The sequence below is a fragment of the Phragmites australis genome, chromosome 14, assembly GCF_958298935.1.
Source record: "Phragmites australis chromosome 14, lpPhrAust1.1, whole genome shotgun sequence".
Classification (NCBI taxonomy): domain Eukaryota; kingdom Viridiplantae; phylum Streptophyta; class Magnoliopsida; order Poales; family Poaceae; genus Phragmites; species Phragmites australis.
This window is the reverse complement of record NC_084934.1, coordinates 16,974,103-16,993,437: the sequence shown is the minus strand read 5'-3', so window position 1 is coordinate 16,993,437 and position 19,335 is coordinate 16,974,103. Positions and strand designations below refer to the sequence as shown.

General features: G+C 41.5%; 1 protein-coding gene and 1 pseudogene across 2 annotated transcripts; one reads left to right on the top strand and one right to left on the bottom strand.

Annotated features, from left to right (window-relative positions):
* Nucleotides 1-5,287: 5,287 nt before the first annotated feature.
* Nucleotides 5,288-13,892, top strand: LOC133890275 (equilibrative nucleotide transporter 3-like; annotated as a pseudogene).
* A 692-nt stretch (nucleotides 13,893-14,584) lies between these two features.
* Nucleotides 14,585-17,163, bottom strand: LOC133890087 (uncharacterized). 2 transcript variants are annotated; one of them, XM_062330533.1, is made up of 4 exons: nucleotides 16,992-17,163; nucleotides 15,971-16,060; nucleotides 15,615-15,882; nucleotides 14,585-15,141 (listed from the first exon to the last, which is right to left on the bottom strand). In XM_062330533.1, the coding sequence occupies exons 2-4, from the start codon at nucleotides 16,052-16,054 to the stop codon at nucleotides 14,936-14,938; spliced, it is 558 nt and encodes a 185-aa protein (XP_062186517.1). In that variant the 5' UTR covers nucleotides 16,055-16,060; nucleotides 16,992-17,163; the 3' UTR covers nucleotides 14,585-14,935. The 2 variants fall into 2 exon arrangements, with proteins under 2 accessions (XP_062186517.1, XP_062186518.1); XM_062330534.1 differs by lacking the exon at nucleotides 16,992-17,163 and adding an exon at nucleotides 16,593-16,976.
* Between the last annotated feature and the right edge of the window lie 2,172 nt (nucleotides 17,164-19,335).

Here is a 19,335-nt window from a genome sequence, read left to right as displayed (position 1 = left end):
CTCTGTTCTGGGTCGAGATGGGGAAGAAGATGGGCTATATATACTGTAGCAGGCTATCAGTGCCGGTTTAAAGAGGAACCGGCACTAATAGTTACTATCAGTGCTGGTTCTTAACTCTAGGCCCTCGATCGCGGGCGGGAGTTTTAGAACCGACACTGATACCACTTTCAGTACCGGTTTCTTTGAACCGGCACTGAAAGTGGCGGCTATTATGTGGGGTTCTGTAGTAGTGTGTGGCCCCTTGGTGACCTATTGCCTATTGGCCACCGAATCAATCACAAGTATTTGTATATGTATTCTTCTTTCACCAATTTAGTCTAGCGTCGCAGCTACTGATATGGAGTCATTGGTATTGTCTACATGCCAACAACAGGGTAAGCTCACCAAAATGGAAAGGGGTAACCATAACCAGCTTGTCCATCCCTATCTTACCAACCAAACAAAAATTAGATCATCCTATCTCATACTTGTCCTACTAAAAAAAATAGACTCGTTTCATCCTGTCAACCAAAAAAACATCTTGAATCATCCCATCCTTAAATACATGGATATGATCATACTATCCCACCTCGCTTTCTAACTAAACGCACCCTTACATTCAGTCGAAGAAGTCGAAGTAAAGAACAGTGAAGAAGTATATCAAAGCGAAACTTGTGAGGTTGTTATGCAAATGCAACGTGATGTTTCAGAAAAGAGTGACCATCCCAAAAATTAGATCATCCTATCTCATACTTGTCCTACTAAAAAAAATAGACTCGTTTCATTCCGTCAATCAAACAAACATCTTGAATCATCCCATCCTTAAATACATGGATATGATCATACTATCCTACCTCGCTTTCTAACTAAACGCACCCTTACATTCAGTCTAAGAAGTCGAAGTAAAGAACGGCGAAGAAGTATATCAAAGCGAAACTTGTGAGGTTGTTATGCAAATGCAGCGTGATGTTTCAGAAAAGAGTGACCATCACCGTATCAGAACGTCGACAAAGCGGGTACATGTGCGAGAAGATCTATAGTTTTTGTCCTCCAAACAATAAAATTGAATTCTCCACATGAGTTGGGACTTGGAACTCATAGTGTTAAGTGGTGAATAAAATGAAGGAAAGTTATTTGGCCTTTATGTGCTACATAAAGACCTTTTTTTCTAAAAAGGGAGGGGGTGGAAGTACTACATGAACTTTAGTCCAAGGAGTGCCGTAGTACTTTTATTGTGTGGTTGGATTTGTGAATTCTTTTCACACTGTTTCCTCGCAGTAATTCGTGTTTGTATCGATCGTTTTCTCTATTTATTACACCTTTATATTCAACGCTGCAGTACTAGTAGATAATGTATACAAATGATCCTCATGCCCCTGTCTCTTGATCCAAAAGGGCCGTACGTACGTGCCCTAGTGGAGTCCCTAGATGCTGTTGCACGGGACGTCAGGGAGCATTTGGTACGGACGTGGATGTGGTGATGAGCTATGGTCAAACCATCAAGTTTACAGATCTCCAGCCGTCGACAACATATATACGAGTAGTATACACTTCGTAAAGCGTATACTATGCAAATTTAGTACAATTTGCCATAACATATATATGAGTAGTTTACGTTTCATAAAGCCAATGACATAACACACATTATGTTAGTTTTATATATATATACACACGCGACCGATTGAGCTAACAGTGATCGACATAAGGTCACTTTCAATTCTAGTTTTTTAACATTAATTGGATGTCTATCTAAATAAAAAGATGATGTAGTAAGTAATTTAAAGATGAAAAAGAATGGACTTATTTCTTATGAAATAAACTAGCTCTTTGATTAATCTTAGATTATTGTAAGATAATAAATTGTTTTAAGAGATTGAAAAACTAGCAAGACACGTGTATCTTTTGAAAACTTATTTGTTAATATTAATTTCTTACTATTTTTTCTATTAGATATCACTAAAAATAAAATATTAGGAGTGACCTAAGCCATGGCCGTATGCAGTGCAAGGAGTGATTGATAGGAGGCGAAATGATTATTTTCTCTATGCATAGATAGATCGATATGATTGGATGGTGTGTTGTTCAGTTGTAGATCGAGTCCCAGGTGTTGGTGAGAATCAAAGCATACTAGTAGATGGTGCGCTGTGCGGGTCTGCAGTGCAGATTTCCAACGTGATTTATATGCGACCATCTCATTGGTTTATGGCAAATTATGCACTAGTGACATGTAATAATCCGTTGGCCAAAGTTCTATGAGGTCATGCGTGTTCGAGTTCTATCTATAGACAACTGTGAACGTGTGGATGAATTTTAGCTCGGCAGTATCGGATGGAGGAACACCATGAAGAGTGTTATGTGCATACGGGCCAACACTGAGGATATAGGACGTGTTTGGTTTTCGTCCAAGGCAGTCCCATCAAATTAAAGGCGAGCCAAATTTTTAGTGGAGGGAAATAGCCAACGGTGTTTTCGTCTAGCCTGGACGTGAAAATGAACTGGGCTCACGCGTGGGCTCAAGGGCACATCAAACCTTGGCTAGATCCAAACGAAATGCCAGCGTGTTGAGGCCAAAAAATTAACAGGGCTGCCATATCATCAGATACAATCCAAACAGGGCCATACAGCCCAACCACGGGACCAAAATATATATGTTGGCAGAAAACAGCAGCAACCTCAGCTTGGCATAGGCAAGCGAACATGTCGAGCCGATGCATTAGCCGAGTCACACATACATCATAAGCTATTGGTTAAGTGATTATTAAAAATCAGTCGTAAAAGCTGGTCGTCGAGAACCTCTGTAGCTCTTTACGAGGTTCTTCAACAATATAGTTAACTACTAGAGAAACCTGTTAACCCTATATATAAAAACTATTCAGATCACTTATAGATAAGACAACCCTATCAATCAACTAGCTATATGCCTTTTCCTTCTAATTTAATATGTATTTACATATAATAGGGTAAAAAGTTTACATGTGTCTTAGAATACACTATAGACTGACTACCCATTAATAACTAGCGTTTCTCTCTTCTCGTATTAACTCTCCTCCACATAAATAAAAATATGATGTGAACATTCTTATAACTTGCTCACAGTCTGTACAAAAAACATCAAGGAATTATGGAACATCCCATCTGAATCACTGCTGTAATAATTCCTCGGAAACTCCGGATTCCCTGCACACTCGTAGATGGAGCCAGGACCTCTGTTAATAGTGAGAAAAGATGGATTTATAATGAACGGAACTTTTTGTGCAATGATGTGCCTGAAGAAAAATGAAGATTGGCTGATGTACTCTCAGTATTTCGCGATTTTAGCTTTGCGTGACGAAGAAACTGTTTTTTGCCCGAAAGAATGACAGTCAGAAAAAGACTGAAGCATCTAACCTGCATGCGGCAGAGGTTCAAAGGCATACCTAGGTTCTTCCTATACATAAACAATCTGTAGCAGAAAGCATCAATCTATGACAAATGGTGACTGAATGCATTTTGTCCTTGTGTTATACTGAAGCTGCTTGCTAGATTCGTGAACATACTTCTATCATTCATATACCTGAATCTGAAACAATTCTTAGCCAGTTGTACAATTTGGCTGGTAGTTTAGCGCCCCTTCTGCTCTTTTTGTTTCATCAGGACACTAAACTTTTCATTCATGTAGCAACGCTGGAATACTACATAGCTGCCCAAAAAAAAAAAGCAAGAAAAACAATCCATTTGAAACAACACTCCTGGTGGCACTGTCTGGTGGACTTCTTTTTAAAAGACTAAACACCAATGATCCGAAGGCACTTACGAGATTAGCGCAGAAGCTTTAACATGCCTGTTATAAGATTTTCTCTAATCCATAGTGTACCCTTCTTCCCAGCAAAAAACTAAAAAAATTCCTCAGCTAAAGGACTTATGCACTAAAGCAAGAGTAAGAACCAATGTAACGCAAGAATAGCAGACTGTTTGCTTAATAACAATGGGGATATGTAATGTAAAATAAGAAAATGAAGAGAAGATGCACCTGATATGCAGACAATGCACATGGCCATGTAGATGGCTTTGTTTAGGCATTACATCAAGAAGGGATTAGACTAATTGGTACAATATTTGTGTATGTTTAAATTGGTGGTAGATGTTTCTACAAGAATGCGGATGAAGTCTGCTGAGCAGGGCTATATAAAAGGGTTGCTTACCGAACTAAATCCTGGTGGTGTCATTAGCATACAGTATTCTGATGACACCCTTCTTTTTCCTGAAAATGATACTGATAATGCTAGAAATCTGAAATGGATTGTAGCTTATTTTGAGCAATTATCAGGTATAAGGATCAATTTTCACTAGTGTGAGCTAGTTCCTATATATAAATATTGATCACGAGGAGGTTGTGCCTTTTGCACACACTACTACAGAAACCCCAACCAACGACCGTCTATCCGTGTCGGTTTTGACTAGCACCGATATTGATACGTATTATTGTCGGTTCATACCACCAACCGACAGTGATAAGTAATGTATAGCTATCGATTGCTACCACTAACCGGCAGTGATATATCAATATCGGTTCATGTTATCGACCAATAATGATATATCATTTATTATTGCTAGTTGATTACACGAACTGACTGTGACATGAGACATGACTCTAGAGAGAACGTGTTGGCCAAACTTGGAAGTTCAAATTGATTAATTAAGCCTGAAAGTGCAAGATCTTATTTTTATATATAATGTATAAGGTAGATTACAAAAGAAGTTATGGATTACACACAAAAACTAACATCTACATTGCACTAAAAGACTAATTAATAAACTTATATACTCTACACCTGTGCTAGCTTTCTTCTTCAACAGCAGGCCATCATCATCTGTCAACAATGATGACTCGTCATGATCGCTGTCAATGATGATTGGGTCGTTGTGACCTCCAAAGGCGACAACGGTCACCTCCTTCTTAGAGCTCGTCTTCCTGAGCTCATCCCAATCAATGCTTCCACCATCATCATCATTGGCAACGATGACGGCCTCCTCCGTGTCGGATCCCTCAGCACAATCATCCTCCTCATCGTCCTTCTCCTCCATGGAGGACGTGTCGTCTTTGTCCTCAGAGGAGTCCTTCGAGCTTGCTGGCACACGACAAATCTTCGGCGGAGGGCCATCACCTAAAAAGTTCTCCCAATCATAATCATACGGGGAGGATCAATCATCGCCGGAGGAGAAGGAGTGGTCATCGAAGAAAGTTGGATTTGGCTGCTCCTCCTCCGATGAGTACGACAGTGGGGAAGGAGAGGTCAGAGGTGGCGGTGGTGGAGGAGGTCTGGCGCCCATGATTGGACTGAGAGGGCAAACAACAAATTTGCGTGTGGTGAATTGGAGGAGGAGTGACATCGTGGATGGAGTGAGGAGGGCCGGGGAGGGCGAGGATTATAATGGCCATTCGAGAATAAGACAAAGGGGAGCCATACATGCAGGTCTAAATATGGTACGAAAGAATGAAGGGGCACACAAGAGTTTTAAGGGGGGCATTAAGATATCATTGCCGACACAATTACTAACCAACAGTGATGAGATATCACTGCTAACTGGTAAATATAACTGATAGTGATACAGTATAAGAAATCTGTTGGATGGTGAAAATCAGAATTCATCATGAATCTGTGTTTTTTTGTCACAGAATGGGATCTGTGACGCTCCCGTGATGAAACATCGATCGTCACCTATAGTGTGTCGCTGATTGGTTTTTGTGTCACAGACTTAGTGATGAGACCATTTTCGTCACGAATTTTATGATGCTGGCATGTCAAATTCTTATTGTCGTTGGTAGCCTGATCGAGCTACGTGGGATCTAACGTGGTTGTTGGTTTGTGATGATGTCTACCGTCATAATGTGAGTTAGACCCATGTAAATTTTTGCCATAATTTCTACAGGTCCCATTTTGATTCCATCGTCCATTGAGACAATTTGCAGTCATAGGCCAATTTGTAGGCCCAATTTACTTTAGGGTTAGCCCAAATTACGGGCCCAAATTTTTTTGGGTGTAGCCCATTTTGATTGCCCACTTAGGGTTCGAGTTGGGTATTTTGAAAGGCGCAATATATTGTTGGGCTAAAACTATTTTGGCCTAGTTTTATTTGGGCCAAGCCCTTTAACAATTCACAAATCAATTTTTCAATTTCACACCTACATACCAAACCATTGTGTTTGGCCCAGCACATCCATACAGACAAAAAAGTACAAGGATACACAATAATTGCATGTCATGTTATAACAGCAACATCCAACATTTTGTTCCCAGGTTACACACATCCAACATCATTGTCCGAGGTACTAGGACTTGGGACAAAAAAAAAACAAGCATCAAGTTCACATCAGCCATCACAACTCCCAACTCCAACACAATATCAATATTAGCCACGAGATTGATCAAACCCGAGGCTTGACCCGAGCCACTTGCAGATGTCGTCCATCTCTTCATAATAGTATAGTGCCCAGTCTGCATAAATAGCATCCTCTTGAGTTCTTAATCTAAGAAAATGAATGATGAAGTGCTCAGTGAGGAAACTAAAGAATATTTGTATATACCCATTGTAGGGTTTGAAGTTCATATACTGGAACCATGAGGATCGCAGAATCTCAACTGACCTCTCACTGTTTTTGTATGTGACCTCATCAATTGCAAGAACAAATAGAAATAATTCAACTGCAAAAGTGAAAGTGTAGCATGGAAAAACAATACACAAGTGGGAAAAGAACATTTGAAGCTGATACTTGACAGTTTGCACATGCATGAGGGAAATAAAGCAAATTCATGCTAGCATATTCTTTGCTTTGCTCCCAAGAGCAGGTCAACAATAGAAGCACTTAAGCACAGGAAAAAGGCCACTTGCCGCCAGCTATTTAAATTCTATGAAGCACTTAAGCATAGCAAAAAAGAAGTTAAAACGTAGTAGATTATGGACCAGCTATAGGATAGTTTAAATCTTTTGAGAAGCATTTCAAACAGTACTAGGTAAACCTTTCAAACAGGATGAACTACATAAAACTATGGAATTCTCCTGCAATTGCATATATAAAAAGCTATCAGGTTGACAGAAACACGAGAAAAGGATCATCTAGGTGAAATCGATGAGATCTCATCTGGGTTGGGGAATCAAATGCTTGTTCTTGCTAATGAGCTTGGCCAATGCAATGAACTAGAACATCAAGTACAAGAACCCAATCATGTTCACCACCTCCGAGTACCTGCGCCATACAGAGCACCAACACATAAACAAAATCATCAATTATAGAACCCTAACAAAAAAAGGGATTGTTTTTGTCTCCGTACTGAAATTGGCTATAGCGGTTGTAGGAGTTGAGGGCTCAACTCTAGTGGGTGTCGGTAGTGAGCATCGTGAGCGTTCCTAGGCAGAGCCTTGCAGCTGCTACCGCTACAGAGGCGGAGTTGGATGTGAACGAGAGGTCGCTGCACGAGCACCACCCCTTGCCACCTCCATCGTAGTCGGGGTTAGGGTCCATAATGCGGGACGCAGCGTGCGGCAGCACGTACTTCATGACAGTGTGGGGCTCTTAAAGCGACAACACGAGGGGTGGGGAGGGGAGCACGTGACGCCAGTAGGGGGCTTCTCCACCTCTAACCATTCGGTCTTGCCACACGCATGCCCTGGGTACCCATCGAACAAATCCAGCAGAGGATACCCCAGATCCGTCAAATACGTGCTCTATCAGTGGAGGTTGAGAAAATCTATGGAGGAGGGTGCATCGCTGGTATGGGAGGGGAATGGGGAGGGGGCGAGGGTGAGAGAAAAGAGACAAAGCGATGAGGACGAAAATGAGTAGAGGGGAGAGGGGAGATAAAAGGGAAAGATGTAGAGGGATTTTGGATTCCAAGGGCGGGAGTTTGGCCGCTAAAACCAAAATCTCTATAAACCAAAAAACAAACTGTAATAACCATATTATTACCATGATTTCCATGATTTTAGAAAAGGACATCCATTAGTTAGTGTTTTATTAGGTAGTGTTTTATTTTAGTAATCTTTTAGCTTGGGTGCAGACCCACCTGTTGTATGGGTCTCACAGTACATCTTGTGGGCCGAATTAAAAATTAAAAAGTTCTTACATGTGTGTTTCATGGTGAAAACAAAAAAATGTTCTTACATCTGGGACACATAACAAAGTGGTACAACAGCTAGGACCATTGACATGTGGGACCCGTGATAATTAGCGGGACCCACATTTCACCTCAACCAATAGGACCCATGTTGTTAGCTTGGAAGTGACATGTGGGACCATTCTATCATGCCATGTAGGCTAAACAGTTGACAAGCCCGCTCAACATCGATCAGCAAGGACAATACAAAACCCTAAGTTTGATTTTGTTTGGAATTGAATCGTTGATGTTATAGAGGAGATGTGCTAGTTCGGTTCAACCAGGTTGGCAGATGAAGATGTCAAGGTGGAGATCCTAATTCAGTTTAGATTGAAAGATGAACAATAGAGGTATCAATTTGGTGTTGGAATGGATCATAGACCATAGCTGAACTGAATTGAAAAAAGACCATAGCCAGTTCCTTGAGTCAGTGGTACCACAAAGGAGGCTAAGCAAATCTAAGGAGGAGGGTGTGTCAGTGGGATGAGAGGGAAATGGGGTAAGGGAGAGAAAAGAAGAGAGTTGAGGCGATAAGAAGTGTACCATGGAGCCCACCCTCGATTCCAAACGAGGGAGTTCGGTTTTCATGAGAAAGAGTTCAATCACAAAAATTTTGGGTTGTAAATTTTGGACTTTGGCTGACTCATCTATGTTTTTTGATATGTGATATGAAGGTTATAAATATTTAGTTAGAATTATTTTATATTTTTTATCAGATGAACTACTTTTTTATATTCTTTGTAAAATCCCTATTTTCATTATATTCAAACTTACGTTGGAAAATTAGGAATAGATGCACTGGAAGCTTCTTGGAAGGATGATTTGGAAGCTTCTAGAAGCTTCTATACAATTTATAGGAATTTTTGGTGGAAGAGAAACTTTGAACCGGTCTAAAATGTTGTGAATCGACCTGGTCAAAGGTTGGTCAACTAGAGAAAAGAATAAACCGATCTTCACTGGATTTTTGTTTCGCCGATTTTTGGGCCGAAGGCTAGGCACGACCCAATAGGGCAGATGTCTAAAACTCAGCCCGAACACCTTGGTGCTTGGTCTTCTATACGAGCACAAGTTAAAATTTTTTTGACTTCTTATCACATCACAAGTAATAGCGCAGTGGTAGCTAGGTGTTGTTGCATGATTAACTCTAAGGTCCCTGGTACAAGTTAGACTAACTTACCTTTATGTATCCTTGTAATTTTTTACCTCAGGAGCGGGCCCACCTATTACATGGGTCCCATAGTACATCCTTGTGTGCCCAAGAAAAAATACTAAAAAGTTCTTACATGTGGGTCTCATGGTGACAACAATAAGTAATGAAAATAATGTTCTTACATGTGGGGCCCATTCCACCTCAACTAACAGGACCCATGCCGTTAGCTATGAACTGACATGCGAGACCCTTCTATCATGCCACGTAGGCTAAATAGTTAATATGGCTGCCATGTCATACCTTCTACGTGGCATTAAAAATGCATGACGGTTACTCTTCGTCATGCACAAGATCAGGCCGTCACAAAGATTTAACTTTGTAGTTTATGACGATTTTGTTTCTATAGTTTATGACAATTCTAGGGTTTTGTGTCACTAAATGCAGGGCTTCATCCCAGGGTTGCTCCTTACGACACTTCTTATTAAAAGCGTCACAAATGATAGGCAACTAATGACAATTTGCTATGTTGTCGTAAATATTTTCTTATAGTTTAGCAATTTTCTTATAGTGATAGGGGGCGTGTAAATCGACGCGTTGGTCTATCACTGCTGGTTGGTAATGTTAACTGGCACAATTATAGCTTGTATTTAATCCTCCTCCCTTTGTCATTTTCAATAGGCCACAAGTGAGAATTCACAACACTAGTGAGAGTAAAGTTCTTTGTTCTTCCTTACTCTTCTTTACTTTAATTGCTTGAGGTTTGTGAAGAAACATAGTTTTCTTTTCATCATCATCTAGTGTTTTGTTCTTCTTTACTCAGATCTATATTCTTCTTGTCTTATGTTGTACATATATTCTGCTTCTATCAATGTGATAGCTCATTTTAATCCTGTGAGAGTTAGGGTCAGCCAACTTGTCACTCATCACCTGGGTCTTGTTCCAAGCCCCCAGGAACATTTCTTTTTTGTTTGGGGATGCCAAGTTCATCCAACCCGAAGCTTGTGGATGACTGTTGTTGTTGTTCGCCGGTACACCCTGGGATTGAACTTTTATGTAATAAACTTTTATGTATTATGGTTTGATTTGTATAGTATTTATTAATATTATGTGGTTTTCTAAAGAACTAGTTATTGCTATGAACTGGTCACAATTGCACAAACTCATCACTCTTGTGTTGCTTAGCCTTGTTTGGGCCAAGTGAACTGTATCATTGTGGGTCAATATTCACTCTATTTCACCAAGCCCTTTTCATCACTGCTCATCACAACCTACTATATATTTATTATACTTTAGTGCCACACCGCCTATCGAGGAACATCACACACTTTATGAACCCCAGCTCTGACTTGTAGAGCCGAAGAGTTGTGTTGGGCTTGCAGAGGTTTGGAATGTATGAGTGGCTTTCCTAGCCTTGGAGCTCAAGGACCTTTTTTCAATTAATTTTGATAGTATTATTGCCGATTCTAGTTACCAACTGGTAGTGATGGCCTATCACTAAAGCCTCGGTTCCTGCACCCAGTGCATTCATACTATCACTGTCGATGCTAGTTGTGTACCAGCAGTGATTAAATATCACTGATGCCTCAATTCTCGCACCTTGCGCATTCAAACTGTATACACTACAGGATCAAGTCTATTATTGTTGGTTGGTAACTTGATCCGGCAATAATAGTATTGTTGTCCTACATAATTGTCCTTATTCATCCTTCTTCACACTTACTCCAGAGCCAGCACACTAACGCATCGGCTCCCTTCTCACGTCCTCATCCATCCTGACACCAACCTCCTGCACACCGATCCCTCGGCTCCCTCCCTGCACTGCGCCCTCCTGACCTCCTCCACCGCACGACCTCCTCCACATTTTGGAGCTGACGCTGAGACCACATCCACCCTAACGTCGGCCTCCTCCACAACGACGCCTCGGCTCCCTCCATGTTGCTATCACCCCATGGTAATCTCCAACTTACCTAGTCCTTCCCACTAGTCTAAGAACTTGGATCTGTGTTGCTGCAAATGGTCATTGAATAGAAGTTTAATGAGCAAAAATGGATGACTAAACCCTAGAAAAATTATGCAATTTGCCAATGATGATTTTGTGTCTAATTCAATTTTTTTAGATAATGGAAAAACATTTTCAGCATCTACACCAACAAGACGTAAACTTCTAAGAGGACTCAAACTTAGGTGTTTTAGACGTACACATCCACACCCTCAACCAACAGAGGTCGGAAATTGTACTTCCTTTATCAAAAAAAAAATACATTCAAATTTGGACGCACAATTTAGGCATAAATTATGTTGTCATTTCTTGGCGCAATAGCTTGTTTGCAGTAGCTAGTGCCCCTGAGTTGAGGCCTTGTTTACGTGAGCTAATGAGCTATCGTATCTTATGTTACTTTTATCTAATGCAGGGTTTCACTAATGATGTTTTAAAGTTGATTTGATGGCCAATGTTAAGAAATCATATTAGGGTAGATCACACTTGCACAAAGAGGGGAAGGTGCATTAGATTTGGTGCTATCTTCCTTCTCCCTCTGTCTTGGTGAAATTTTCTCTGCTAAGATTAGCCACCAAACTTAAAGAGATCATTGCAGAGCAGATTTCACCAGAGCAGGAGGTAAATGGTGCATTACGTTTGGTGCTCATCCTATGTGCATTAGGTTTTCTAGATCATGTGTATTGCCAGGACAAGGGGTCGCGCACCGCGATGTCCGCGAAGGAGAAGTCTTTATAGTCCGTAGAGCTACACTCGAGGAGGATACGCGGCTGTCGTAGGGATATCAGTGGTTTCATCTACCGCGAGAGAGGCAATCGAATGAGAAGTTGGCGGTGCAGGCGAAAGGAGAGTTGGGGTGGGGTGCCGAGGAAGAGCGGCTTGTGGATGGAGCGGTAGCGGCGAGAAATCCTGATTCACACGCATGCGTTGCGAAGCTAGCGCCTCCTTTGACAGGCCCAAATTTTCCATTTTTGGAAAAAAATCTGAATTTTTTTCCTCAAAACTTGTCTGAGCAAATTTTTTTTGTTAATTGTTTTCTCAAAAATTATTCTCAATTTTTCTTGGTAAATTTTTTGAAAAACTTGTTCAAAAAACTTATTCTGAAAACTTTTCTAAAAATGGAAAGAAGTGGGATAATTTTTTTTTCCAAAAACAGAAAGTTGGAGGGGTTGTCTGAAAAGCTGCTACTTTACCTCTTGGCATGCGGGCGTGGAATAGGAGCGTCCGGTAGCCGCAGAGGAAGGATGGAATTGGCATGCGGATGAATGGGTCGGGGCATTGGACAGTTGGAAGTTGGGCTGAATGGATCGCCAGCGAAGGGTGCAGTGGTGGCTCGAACTGAAGGGCATACCTCAGAAATTAGTTTTTTAAGTTTCTTCATGTTCTTATGAAAGTTGCGTTACATATTTACATAGCCTTGAAGAATGTGTGATGGATTATGGCCTGCTAATCATTTTATTTTTCAAGAACATTCAAAGGCTTGTGCGCATTTCGTTAACAAGTGGCCTGCTCACTATTGCAGGGTTATCACCCAACTAGAGTGCTTACTCTAGTCTATCAGCCTTTTGCTGTTGGAACAACTTTACTCCTGGCATACCATGAAGCGAAGATCAACACCAGAGCTCGTAATATGGCAGGCTATATTCTTCTTCAGCTCCCTAGCCTTGATCATAGCCAGTCGTAATTACTAGACGTGTGTCACTTTGCGATGCAGGGCTGCAGCTTGTTTCCTTAGCTCCTCTTCATCTGTTTTGTAGTTGGATATCGAAACTGCAGGAAGAGGTGGATTGGCAGCGTTTGCCGGTGTTTGCATCATCAGTGCAGTGTTTCGAGTTGCCGATGCGCATGTTCAGGGCGGCATGGTTGGCGATTTGTCCTTGATGTGTCCTGAATTTGTTCAGGCTGTATCATATCCCAAATAAAAATTATTGTGATGTGAATGTACATCCCACATCCTGAATTTGTTCAAGTTGTATGTCACTTGTTAACCTGGTTTGTGTTTCCTGCGCTTGCAGTCGTTCTTGGCAGGTTTCTGCGCTTCAGGCGCGCTAATCTCGCCTTCGAGAACACGCGTGGCGGTTTTCGCAAAGGAGCAAGTGCAGTACATCATGCCACTGCCGTTTATCACTATTGAGATTTTAGAGTGTTGTTTCAGGTTCATATGAGTTCATGTTTCCCCGGGCCTGGTGCAGTGCTGTTCTTTGCAGTGTCATGCTTCTTTGAGCTGCTGTGTGTCCTAGCATACGCCTTCGTCTTCCCACGTCTTCCCATGGCTGCCGACTGGGAAGTACTCCCTCTGGTCATAAATACATGTCATTTTGAATAATACACGATCTCTAGTATACAACTTTGATCATTATTTTTTATTAAAATATATTTATAAAATTCATTGAATTTGTGATATTATAAAAGTATTTTTCAAGACAAATCTGCACATATGATATTAATGTTTCTAAACTAAATATTTGAAAAAGCTATCGTTAGTTAAAGTATTAAAAATTTGACAACGTTTTACAAAACGATACGTATATGTATTTATAACCGGATGGAGTACTACAGTGTAAAAGCTGCTTCAGAATGATCTCTCACGGTTGCCGCAAACCTAGTTAAGCTGTCAATGACATGTGAGTTTTGAGCTTGTCATAGCTAGTTAGGGCCTGTTTGTTTGAGCTAGAGATTGCGAAAAGTAGCTTATAGATTGTAGATTGTAAGAAATTGGATTATAAAATCTGGATTGTAAAAGTTGGATTGTGGATTGTTACAATCTGGTGGAAGACAGATTGCTAGATTGTTACAATTTGGGTGTTGGATTGTAACAATCCAGCTTTTCCAACCAACTGTTTGTTTCAGCTTTTGAATTATGATCACAATCCCTTTGTTTGGTTCAGCTTTTAGATTTTGATCAAATCCAGCTTTTACAATCTGAAATAAACAGAACCTTAGTCGTGTCTCCGAACCGAAGAACAGGAGCTCGAGGCGCTGATGTCTCCCTCCATGTCTTCGACATCAGATAATCTCAGGTGTTGGGAGATGGAACAGCGCTGCCTACCACAGTAGTCCAGTCTAGATAATCCATCACTGAAGCAATGATCAACTTGTGCTGCCTAGGGCTAATGAAGTTTACTTGCTTTGGCTGATGCTGACGTGTAGCTACTGTGTTGCTGCGGCATGCGGGCCATCTCCGTCCCCATCAGATCACAACGTGAGCGCGGATAATCAGAGCGGTGTATCTGACAGGTACGCGGAAAGCCACTGGCCTCTCGGCGCAGAAGCTAAGCTGCCGCGAAGTGCTATCGACGACGCTACGCTTGATTGCTTGCACAGGGATGACTTAAAGATCGAGACTTCATTACAGACTAACAAGACATGGACAATGAAGACTGAGATCTGGTCTCTTGACTCCAGTTCGAAACAGGACTGTTACAGATTCGAGATTGCCCACAACACCTTGCCTAGCCCATCATCACGGATTTGCCATTGGGAACTACTCACTGATAGAGATGTATTGTCACAACACAGCAAAATCCAGAAATCTGGATCCTCTACAGTACAACCCAATATCGGTGCAAAACAAATTCTTGCAAATGCTAACAACCTTAACAAAGTTTGTTTGACACGGAAGCCAACATCTATACAGGAAATTCCAAGAAAGAACACGGCGGTTGATCAGTTGACAAGTCAGCCCAACTGATACCTCACTTCAGGGGGCTGGACAAGCTCCCCTGCCTCCCATGTCGACTTGGGTCTGTCCGTAAGGCTGACGAAGGATTTCACAGTGCCAGGGCTGAAGCTGCCCGCAAGGGCACCTTTCTCAGCGATCACAAGTGATTTCTCCTTGACAAAGCTTTGCAGTTTCTTGGTATCGAAATCAAGGTGTTCTTGGTCTGCACCATTGGAAAATGAAATAAGCAATTGTAAGTCATGTGTATTGTCTCGAGGAACTTGCCAAATATAAATAGTTGGAGCAGATGGACACATAAGTTTCCTCATGCACAGAAAGAGAAACAATCACTTCAACAAAAAATTTCGTGGGATCTTACAAAAATGAAGGAAAACATTTCAAGGGCCCACGTGATTGTATGAAGATTTTATATGCCAGAAGATAGCATTGGTGGACCAAAAAAACAAGTGTCACTACAGACTTCTTTACCCCCAAGCTTGCCTAACATATTCGTTTTAACAGTTTGCGTGAAAAAAAAGAAATGCAAAGAAAATGCAAGAGTTATAACCCAAGCATGATTTTAATGGACCAAGATTTCAAATCGACAATAGCGGCTTGCTCCATATATCTATTGAACCTACTTCAGTAGTAATTTCGAATGCACTGATTTTTATGGATCAATATTCAAGAGGGTACCTTTATCCAGAACAGTGTGTGCTACATGAAATGGAACACGAGCAAAAATATCTGATCCAGTAAACATTAGCCAGGTATGTTCTTTAGGGTCATGATCTCCACAAGTCGGGCATATCTCCTTTATCAGCTGCTTGCCAGAGCTTCCTTCCATCTCTTTCATTATGACCCCAAAGGGAGATGGAACACTAGATTTGGTTGTCCTGGATTTTTTCCGGAGGGCTGTCAAGGCCTCCCTGTTAGCATTCCTTACCTTGTCATTTTCCACTAACTGATTATCACAGAGAACAACAAATCAAAAGAGATCAATATTGAGATTTATCTGATATGAATAAGACAAGCCAATAACACATACGGACCTGATGCCTTGCCAGAAGAACTTGCTCTGCATCAATCTCAATGTCAACCAGAGCCTCTTGAAGCTGCTTCATGTTGGGATCCATTTAGAGCTGAAAAATGTTGTCAATTATTTTTTCATTATTTAAATAAATTTCTTCAGAAGAACACAACCATCCGCATAGTGTACACTATTATCTTAAAATGCCTTATAAAATCTTCAGAGTTTCAATTCTAGCTATCAATCTTCCATGATAGAAGCTACAAAATTCTGAAAACGGGAAAACCTGAAACACAGAAAGAAAAATGTTTGTACAAAAGTAGCGGTTGAGGTGTGGTGGCATGTTGCATCAAGAATCTCTTTAGTACAATACCTCAACCACATTACGCCATGCGTGTGCAATAACACAATCTTTAGCATGATTTTTTTAAATACTTCTATTTCAAATGTGAAGCCTTGATTGTTATACCAAATAAATTAGTGCTTTTTTACATACACAAGGTTAAAGTACAGGAGAGTGCTAACGGGACATGATTGATATGAGTTTGCAGAGGCCCCATCCCTTGATTGATGGCTTGCCGCACTGCACACTTTGCTGATTGCCCAAATGAAATCGAAATTCGAAATTTCTCAATACTACTGACCTTGAACTCCATCCTAAATGCTTCATTGACAACAAACAAGCAATCAGGGTAAGTAGCGAGATTTAAAGCATAGTTGATGGCGTCACCATGCCACATTCAGCCGTTCAGCAACACAAACACACATCATAACGTCACGGGGGGCCAAAAAGAGAAGAACAAGAACAAGAAAGCAGGACTCGCTCCACTCAAAGAGTTGGTGACGTACACAAGACCAAAATGCAAGGGTTGCTATGTGGACACGGCTAACATGGGATAGTCATATGTCTCATATTATAACAGCATTGTTCAAACCCAATTCATTCATAAATCGAAAGAAAGCAAAGTAAAAATATGATTACTACAAAGAATTGAAAAAGAATATGACCAATTGGTTGAGTTGGACCGTTCAACACATATCACCTCCCAGAGGCCGCCGCCGCCACCTGCTGCGGTGCCGTCCGCTACAACTGCCTAGTGCCGCCCCCACCGCGGGCCTCCCGCTGCCTGGTACCACGCCCGCCGTACGCTTGTGGTGCCGCCCTGCCGCAAGCGCCTCGACCGCTCGCCAGCCGCCGCCTAGGGTCAAATAGAGAGCTCGAGTGGCTAGGGCAGTTGGCCCAAAAGCTATCTATCTATCTATCCCATGTGGCCCATCCATTCTCCTCGGCTGTGGGCTGTGGCCCGGCCCATGTAGACCTTATTCATTTGGGCTTAAAGCCCAGTTTGCATTGGCTTAAAAACCTTACTAACTTGTGACACTCAACTCAGTAGCTATCTAGGATTTGACTTTGTGGCTTATTGATTCTAGACCTCACAGATCATTGAGACATAAAGCTTCACCGAAAAAAAAAGAGACTTGAAGTCACAAATCTTGTAAAGCTATAAGCAAACTCTGGATATCATGGATCGTGCGTGACACATAGTCCTAGTATTTATGAACAAAGTGTACCGCAGAGCTGCACCCCATAATCAACACAACTCCTGACAGCTTCGGGAGGACCTTTACAACTTTACGACCACAGAAAAGAGACCAGCCAATAGCTTTTTTTTCAATTTCTTGAGGTAATCTACATTAATGTAATGAAAATGAAGGAACCCACAACAATGACAGAATGCCCAAGTAATCGACCCGTTTCCCCCACAGTGATCTAATATCTTTTCAAGAAAATGACATGATAACCTTGAAAGAGCAGAAGAATCATTCTTAGATAAAGCAGCCTTCGTGATACAATCTTCTTGTATGTCAATTTAGCAAACCAATGCCTTAAGCCACTCAGCCATACCTCCACAAAGAAAACACCTTGCTTGACGATATCCCTTTGCTTGAAAGCCGAAAAAAGCTCACAAGCAATGAAAGCGATCTGACTATGTCACATATGAGCCTATCTCGGGATCGCACGCCAGCTACAACCTCTAGAAAAAAGATCACAACTTGCAAAGAAAAAAAAAAGAACACCGAGCAACGAAACTTAAAGCATCCTTAATTTTTTTTATTTGTAAACCATAAGTGATCCCTATGCTCGCGAACAACGGTATCACCGTCACTCAACTTCTACTGAGGACTTGCATATCGAATAACTCTTGAGCTAGATATCAACAACATTACCGAGGCGACGAGGGTTAAGATAATCAACAATTCAAGGTAAAAGATATACAATTAAATATAGGTTCTACCTGAATAAGTCTGACACTTGACTCAATACATACAAATATAGATAAAGTATAGTTTATCAATTCAGACTCTTTTCAATTGACAAATGGTGCAATATGCTTAGAGACAAGATCACTGATATGTGGGGTCCATTCATAGGTCCAGGTGGCCATCCAAGCTGGCTGCTCACGTGGAAACCCGTACACATCACCGATTTGAAGCGATCAAACCAGATTCGCTCAATCTAAGCGCTCTGCCTTGCGCGTACGCCCTCTTCGGCAAAATCACCAACCACCTAGCCGCTCCCTGCCTTCCTGGCCGCCAGACACTTCGCCGACCACCTCGTCGACCCTACTCGTTGTCCCTGTTGCCGTCCACTCATTGCCCTCCTCATGCAGGTCATCACACATCCTGGAAGCTGTTGTTGACCTGACGCCCATCGACGTTCCAGCGCAAAATTTCCTTTCAGCAATTGTCGAAGATGCTCAACTCCATCATATTTCACACATGATCCTTTCACGCGCTCTCCATCATAAGCTGAAGCTAGCACTCAGCAGCTACTTGTACGTACGTCCATACAGTGCAAGCGTTCCAGATTATATTGAAACTAATTTGACAGTGTGTTTATAGCAAGGGTGTATGATTTGCTTGTCGTCGTCAACAACGAATGGATACTCGGACTGTATTGCCGTCAAACTGAATCCATTCAAACACAAAGGAGCAGCCAACTAAACACACATCAGATCCCCACGACTAAACCAAATTAATAAAAAGGACAGTCTTCCTTTCTGTAAATGTAATGCGCTAACACATGACATGTAATATATCAATGATGGAAAAATATAAATTTCCCTTGAACTTTATCAATATTTAACAATATAAATGTAGGAGATCATAGATTGTTACCGCTGGACGTGCAGTGTAGTGGAAGAAGAGTTAGAGTAGACCGATCCAATGTCATATGCGTCGAACTCCTCGAGTAGCTTCTCAATCAGATCCGCGATCAGTCCCGCGCAAGTGGTCACGTTCCTCGACCAATTCCGAGCAGGTGGTTGTGCTCTTCAACCAACTCCGAGCAGGTGCTCATGCTCCTCGACCACGTCACGTTCAACT

Bases quoted from the DNA above. Each gene is read 5' to 3' on its own strand.
- LOC133890087 (XM_062330533.1), bottom strand. From the start codon at position 16,054: ATGGATCCCAACATGAAGCAGCTTCAAGAGGCTCTGGTTGACATTGAG. The intron at 15,883-15,970 runs GTCCGTATGTGT...TGTGATAATCAG, and splicing joins TTCTTCTGGCAAGGCATCAG to TTAGTGGAAAATGACAAGGT. The intron at 15,142-15,614 runs GTACCCTCTTGA...CCAATGGTGCAG, and splicing joins ACACACTGTTCTGGATAAAG to ACCAAGAACACCTTGATTTC.